Source organism: Mustela erminea, chromosome 4 (assembly GCF_009829155.1).
Source record: "Mustela erminea isolate mMusErm1 chromosome 4, mMusErm1.Pri, whole genome shotgun sequence".
NCBI classification, from domain to species: Eukaryota; Metazoa; Chordata; class Mammalia; order Carnivora; family Mustelidae; genus Mustela; species Mustela erminea.
The window spans coordinates 89,842,599-89,850,038 of NC_045617.1; the positions used below are offsets into that span (position 1 = coordinate 89,842,599).

At 47.3% G+C, this 7,440-nt stretch overlaps 1 protein-coding gene across 5 annotated transcripts in view; it reads right to left on the reverse strand.

Annotated features, from left to right (window-relative positions):
* Positions 1–6,700, reverse strand: part of ZNF318 (zinc finger protein 318) — a 33,369-nt gene extending 26,669 nt beyond the window's left edge. For all 5 annotated transcript variants that reach the window (XR_004285036.1, XM_032340061.1, XM_032340060.1 and 2 more), the window contains exons 1-2: positions 6,149–6,700; positions 3,114–3,265 (exon numbers count right to left, since the gene is read on the reverse strand). Coding sequence is in view for 4 of the 5 variants with exons in the window: in XM_032340061.1 (XP_032195952.1) it covers positions 3,114–3,265; positions 6,149–6,604 (608 nt within the window). In the remaining variant the exon portion in view is untranslated. The remainder of the gene's footprint in view (positions 1–3,113; positions 3,266–6,148) is intronic.
* Positions 6,701–7,440: the final 740 nt, after the last annotated feature.

Below are 7,440 nucleotides of genomic sequence, written 5' to 3' on the forward strand. Positions count from 1 at the left end.
ATCTCATCTAGCAAGTAGAGGGGAGCTCCCTCTCTGTACTTTTCTACTTATGAATTGCACTGTATCAGTCAAAAGAAATATAACATATATCCACATAAAAGTTTATACACCAATTGTTCATAGCTGCATTATTCACAATAGCCAAATCATGGTAACAACCCAAATTTATCTATCCATTCATCACTGATAAATGGATAAACAAAACACACACAATGAAGTATTACAGGCAGTAAAAAGGAAAGAAGTACTATTATATGCTACTACATGAGTGAGTCTTGAAAAATATTATGCTGGGGCACCTGGGTGGTTCAGTGGGTTAAAGCCTTTGTCTTCGGCTCAGATCATGATCCCAGGGTTCTGGGATTGAGCCCTGCATCAGGATCTCTGCTCAGCAGGGAGCCTGCTTTCTCCTCTCTCTCTGCCTGTCTTTCTGCCTACTTGTGATCTCACTCTCTGTCAAATAAATAAATAAAATCTTAAAAAAAAAAAAAAGAAAAATATTATGCTAAGTGGAAGAGGCAAGTCACATATGAAATGTCCAGAACTGGCAAATCTATAGAGGCAGAAAGTAGATTAGTGATAAGCTAGGGCAGGTGGTAGGGTTAACTAATAAATAGCTAAGAGTAGAGGTAATAAAACTATTCTAAAACTGATCACAGTAGTGAATTCACAACTCTAAGAATATACTAAAAGTCACTGAACTGTACAACTTTACATGGGTATATTTTATGGTATGTAAATTATGGCTCAATAAAGCTATTAAAAATATATATACGATAAAAACAGGAAAAAGATCCTCCAGAGCCCAAACACCCCATTCTTTTCCTCTGCTGATTCCCCAAAATGCTGGAAGAAAGCTGTGTGTTTCTGTCTTTTCCCTATGGCAAACTGGAGGGAAAAAATCCTGCTCCTTCAACCTATGTTAGGGCAAGAAGGGTTAAGAATTCCATGAATGGAACACACCATGTGTGTGCAGAGTACTTTGACAACATGGGAAACTGACCTCACATCCACAAATCTTCAAAAGCTGACTGTTTTCATACAACCTGTTCATGTTCCCTTTCCAGAGTAAGTTACATTAATACAAACAGAGATGCCAAGGTGAGAACGCAGACAACTCTGGCAATTTGGCTGTAATCCAAACTGGATATAAAGTTTAATATATTCAATAAGGGAAGAGAAAGAATACCAGAGTCCCAGGAAAATGTTTGTTTATTTTTAAAGATTTTATTTTTGGATGCCTGGGTGGCTCAGTCGGTTAAGCATCTGCCTTTGGCTCAGGTCATGATCCCAGGGTCCTTGGATGGAGTCCCACATTGGGATCCTTGCTCAGTAGGGAGATTGCCTCTGCCTCTGCCTGCTGCTCTCCCTGCTTGTGCTTGCTCTCTTGTTCTTTCTCTGACAAATAAATAAATAAAATCTTAAAAAAAAAAAAAAAACCAAAACTTTAAAGATTTTATTTTTGGGTAATCTCTATATTCCACATTGGGCTTGAACTTACAACCTCAAGAACAAGAGTCGAATGCCTGACTGAGCCAGCCAGGTGTGCCCAGGAAAAAATGTAAAACACCTACATACAAAGTACAAAAATGGCCTGGACCTAGAAATGGTCAGGCTGAAGACTAGACACACTGTCAGGAGACATCCTGAGAATGCCAATGGTCCTATGACCCGATTTTAGTAGACCGTAATTATCCACACAAACCATATTGAGCAAAAGTACACAGAACAAACATCAAAATAATGGACTGGTACCTCCTTCTATTCTTCTTCCTTAAATAATCTTTACATCCAACATGGGGCTCAAACTCATAACCGTGAGATCAAGAGATGTATGCTCTACCAACTGCCCCAGCCACGTGCCCCACTGGTAGCTCCTTTTAGAACCTTCATCTCATTTTCTCTAAAATAGACTTGTCTCTCTGAAACACATGATTCTGGAAAGAAAACTAGGGTCCCAAACTCCCTAAAAGGAAAATTTTAATTTTTACAACTTAAAAAAAGACAACTAGTTCTCTGAAGCACACGTGCATAACGAAGCTTATGGAAAGGGGAGGTGACAACCTAGAACTGACAAGAGGAAATGCTAAAGTTACCTCAAAACCTTAACAAGGAAGGAAGAGAGTCACACCATGCACCACCTACTCAATCATCTCCCAAAATAGAAGCAGTCAGAAGGGCAAGGGCTTTTGCCTCAATGAAGGGACACAGTTACATACCTTGAAGCCCTATCTTCAGAAGCCTATGTTGTATGACCTAGAACTGTCCTGCCTTGCTTTGCCACATCAAATTGCCACTACAGCTTTGAAGAAATACCAGTTGTCCCCCACCTGTCTGCCTATGCTCATTGTACCACTGCATGAACAGTCTCAGTTTGAAAGACTATCACATTGATTTGTTGCTACTGCTCATCATTGTGAAAACTCCCAGTATACTGGGCAGAGACTGTAAGAGACATGGCTCTCAGCTCTCAGAAAGAGAGCTTTCCCTGTACTCCCATTCTTATTTATTTACTTTCCTGCGGTGAGACATACCTAATGCGATTACTTCCCATATACAGTTAAGTTCCTAATACCTGGGACCTATTACACTCTGTGGAGTGTGTTTGTCCTTCCTCAGCATTCCAACAATTGTAAAGTAGTAACTGAAATTAAACATTTTTAAAGACCTTTAACTTTCCATTAATGCTCACATATTTAGATACATACATTAGACATAAATTTATCTAAGCCCTTTCTGAACCTATATTTCAACCTGATCAAGCTGAAAAACACCACCACTAAAAGATTTCCTATTTTGTCCAGAACTTTCCTTTGTAGAAAGGATTCTAGTTCCAGTATTTTAGAATCCTTATCATCTCAACTGTTTTTAATCTGGGGAACTCTGCTTATGTCCCTTCAGCTTTCCAGATGGACTAGGATGACATTCTGAAGTCTTCTACATAACTCTTTCAGCAACAGAGTCTACATCAATATACTATCCCCACTCAGAAAGCCTTTTCCAATGCAGTACTTTGTACTGGATATAGGACATAACTTCAGTGCTGGCACCACTCTTTCAAATACATCATGCAGAAAAGAGCAACTTTTCTACCTTCCTCACATGAAGCCTACCTGTCCACGTCTTCCAGATTATCCACTGGTGACCCCAGTCGATCACTAAGCCGCCGCCGTTCTGGTATGCCAACACAGAAATGGTCATTGCCAACAGTGATCCTTAAGCTCTGTTCCAAAGAAGAGTCAGAACGCAGACCAGGAGAGCGCCTCTACAAAAGTAAAAGATAATGTAATAGTCCATAGGATCAAGACATCCCTATACCCAAAAATGTACTCCTCCTTAGTTATAAAGTAGCCCAACACGGAGAGAAATGGCTATGGTAAGATCCTATCCCCAGAAGAAAGCACATTTAAAAATATCTTTTTTTTTTTTTTTTTTTAAAGATTTTTAAAATTTGACATAGAGACACAGCAAGAGAGGGAACACAAGCAGGAGGAATGGGGAAAGGGATAAGAAGCTTCCTGCTGAGCAGGGAGTTCTATGTGGGACTTGATCCCAGGACCTTGAAATCATGACCCGAGCTTAAGGCAGATGCTTAAAAACTGAGCCACCCAGGTGCCCCAACAAATCATTTTCGTAGATGAAAGGCCACACTTCCAACCCTCCCCACCAGGGCCCTTTCATTCTTTCATTTACTAGTACTGGGCATGGGACGAGAAGAGTAAATTAAGTCTCTTCTCAGAATCTCTACATACACTCACTCTTCATTACAGTGAAGCAAGCAAGCAAAAAACTTTTTTTTTTTTTAAGTACTTCTGATAGCGGAAAGTGCTATAAAATTATTAAAACATGATAACATGAAAGAGATTAGGGAAAAGGAGCTACTTCAGAGAGAATGGTTAAAGGTGGCTTTCCTGAGGTGATACTATTTAACTTTACACTTGAATGATGAGATGTCAGCCTTGCAAACAGATGGAAGGATGTTTCAGGCAAAAAGAAAAAGCTCTGTAATACGCTTAGTATGTTCTGGGTAACAGAAAGGCAGCTAGTGTGACTGCAGCAAAGTGACAGAAGACAGGCAGAAGCCAGTTAGGAAATTTGAATTTTATTCTTAGTGCAGTAAGAAGCCACAGAAAGATTTCCAGCACAAGAGTGATATGATCTGACTACATTCTTCCTCTAGATGCTTGCATTGCTCATCCTCTCATCTCCTTCAGGTCTTTGTTAGTCACCTTCCCAGACCTTCCCTGGCTACCCTATTAAAAAGTATTGACTCCTTTCTCTGTTCTTGTTTGTTCTTAGTACTTAGTTCTATTTAACATGCCAAAATAATTGACTTCTCCATCTTATTTATTATCTGACTCCCTCTGGTAGAATATAAGCTCTATGAGGGCAGGGGTTTTTGACTGTTCATGTTGTAACCCCAGTGCCCCGAACAGTGCCTAATAAATGCTAGATGCTTAATTAATACTTCTCAAATGTATATAATGACGATTTAAAAAATGATTTTGATTGATGGGTGCAGAATAAACTGGGTGGTAACAAGAATATAAAGGATACTAACAGATGGGAAGTAATAGGACTTAGAATAGAGAGATGGTAGGAGGACAGTTTGGGGAATGTATCCTGGAGTGAGAGCTGACAAATTAGATGAAGTGACTGACAGCCTGCACTTGGAAAAGGGAGACAATCACTGTTTCTGGCTGAGCAACGGATGAGGTCTTTTACTGAGACAGAAAAGCCCAGAGCACTGGAGAAAAAAGAGGTTATGGAAAGTAGTAGTCAACTTTCTTTGCTTCCTCTGTAGAAATGCTTGATTCCTCAGACTATACCTGCTCAGCTATGAAAATCTCAGCATAGTGACAAGTCAATTCACCTATGAGCAGAGTACTTAGAGTACTCTCCAATATTTTTAGAAAGCCACCCCACCCAAGAAAACAGAAACTCTGTCATTGGGTTTTTAAAAAAAGATTGGCGAACTGAAAATAAAAAATTCCAAAACACCAGCCCCAGACCAGAGGTGGTTATAGGTTAATATTACATCTAATTTTTTTTTTAAAAGATTTTATTTTGGGGGAGCACCTGGATGGCTCAGTTGATGGAGCATGCGATTCTTGATCTCATGGTCATGAGTTCAAGACCCACACTAGGCATGGAGCCTACTTCTAAGAAAGGCAGGCAGGAAGAAAGAAACACAGAAAGAGGGAGAGAAACACAGAAAGAAAGATTTCATGTTTTAAGTAATCTCTCCACCCAACCTGGAGCTTGAACTCACAACCCTGAGATCAAAAGTCACACAGGCTACCAACTTAAGCTGGACAGGCCCCTCTAAACTTCTTAATCTCATGTTCTGTTCCTTGAGCAGGAGAACAAAACCGTGAAAATCACGGGTGCCAGGAACCAGGTAGATATGGATTGAATCACAGCTACACCACTTCTTAGCCATGTGACATTAAGTTGCTCAAACCTCTCTGAATACCTCAGCTAGTCAATAACGCGATTTTCACTGCCTCGGCTCACAAGGCTGTGACTGTTCAAAGAGAATGTGTAAAGTGAAGGGCTAGGCATAATCCTGCCACATAACTCAGTAAGTGGTGGCATTTATTACAATAACTGTGGACGCACAGTTCATTTCGGAGAAGCACCTCCAGTTTGCTAAGAGTTTACACTCGAGGGGTCTATGCTGATGGGGTTTAGGCAACCCTAACTGGCCACAAAGACATTCCAGCTTTTTTTCCAAGACCTCTGGAGCAGCTCAGGTCTAAGGGGATACCAAACCACTGAACTCTGAGAAAACTGCACAAGTACCAGGCACACGGTTTGGAGGGCATTCCCCTCGCCCTGGCAAACTTTTCCGCATCTCACCTAGAGTGAGAGAAACAGCCTATTCCAGAAACGGTGCACTGCCTCCCGACCAGGCGCCCGTTTGGGTCCCGAGCCCGTTATTGTGCAAAAAGGGGTCCCGGGGCTGACAGAGAATCTCCAGGTTCGGGTGTCGCTGAGGGAGCCCGTGGGGGGATGGAGGGCCCTCGATCCTGGGACTCTGGCCTGGAGGCCTCGGGGCGCCTGTGCTGCGGGCGTTTCTGGAGGCGGGAAGCCCGGGTGAGGGGGCTAGGGTAAAGAGGGAGTCTCGGTCGAGGGGTGGGATTACCCGGCTGCCGCTGTCGCCTGGATGGTCTCCGCGGCCGTCCCGGGCGAAGTCGGCGCGGGACTCCCCCCGGCTGCTGCCTCGGAAACCGGCCGAGCCCGGCGGGAAGAGTCGTCGGCCCCGCGGCGGCGATGGGGAGCCACGACGGGCCCGCGGCGGGGAGGGGGAAACGCGACGACCCCGCGGCGGGGAAGGCGAGGCCCGGCGGCCGCGGGGCGGGGACGGAGAGCCGCGGCGACCCCGCGGCGGGGACGGAGAGGCCCGGCGGCCGCGGTGCCCTGAAGGCGAGCGGGGCCGCCGAGCAGCGTTCCGCGACGAGGAGGAGCCGGAGGGCGGCGGCGACGTGCGGCGAGCCGGGCCTGAGGAGGAGCCGGAGCTGCGGCCAGTGCGCGGGCCGCCCCCGCCGCTCTCTTTAGGCCGGTGCGAAGAGACGGAGGAGCGGGCGCCGCTGCGGTACATGGCTCCGGCAGCAGCGGCCACGGTAGCAGCTCCGACCCAGGGGCCCCCTGGACGCGGGGCCCCAGTGCGCCGCGGCAGCTGCAGCCTCGGCCGCCACGGCCGCCACGCGCCGCCCCCGCAGCCGGAGCCGCCCCCTCCCCTCGGCCCCGCGCCGCCCCTGGGGCCCGGACGAGCGCGCGGCCGCGGCTGGCGGTTGGACGCGCGAGCACGCGTCCGACACACCCCCCCGCCCTCCGGGGCTCCCCGCTCCTCCACTCAGGGAACGGCCACAGAAGCCAGAAGTGGGGAGGAGCGCAGAAGCCTGAGCGAGGCAGGCCGAGGGGAGGGGAAGCGGAGCGCGCGACCTGCGCCCGGCACGCTCCGCCCCAAGCCGGCAAGATGGCGGCGGGAAGGCCGCCCACTTCCCCTCCCCCGGTGGCCACGTGACCTGGAGGGCCTCCGCGCGGGTAGGGCCTCCGCGCGGGTAGGGCCTCCGCGCGGGTAGGGCCTCCGCGCGGGTAGGGCCTCCGCGCGGGTAGGGCCTCCGCGCGGGTAGGGCCTCCGCGCGGGTAGGGCCTCCGCGCGGGTAGGGCCTGGCGGAAGAGACGGGATTAGCGGGAGCTAAACAGGAGTTTCCGGGGGTGCTCGAAGCCTGGGGACATCGCGGGAGCATCTTCGCCCTGTTCCCTAAACCTGCTAATTTACGTGGGGACAATAAGTGGTTATAAGTTATGGGATACAAATAACCCCCAAAACATTAGGTATGGCGCAGGTACAGCAAGAATGACCACCAACGCCCCGGCCCCCACAGGAGCCTCAGCCATCATTTTACTTTCCATTTCTCCTGAATTCTGGCG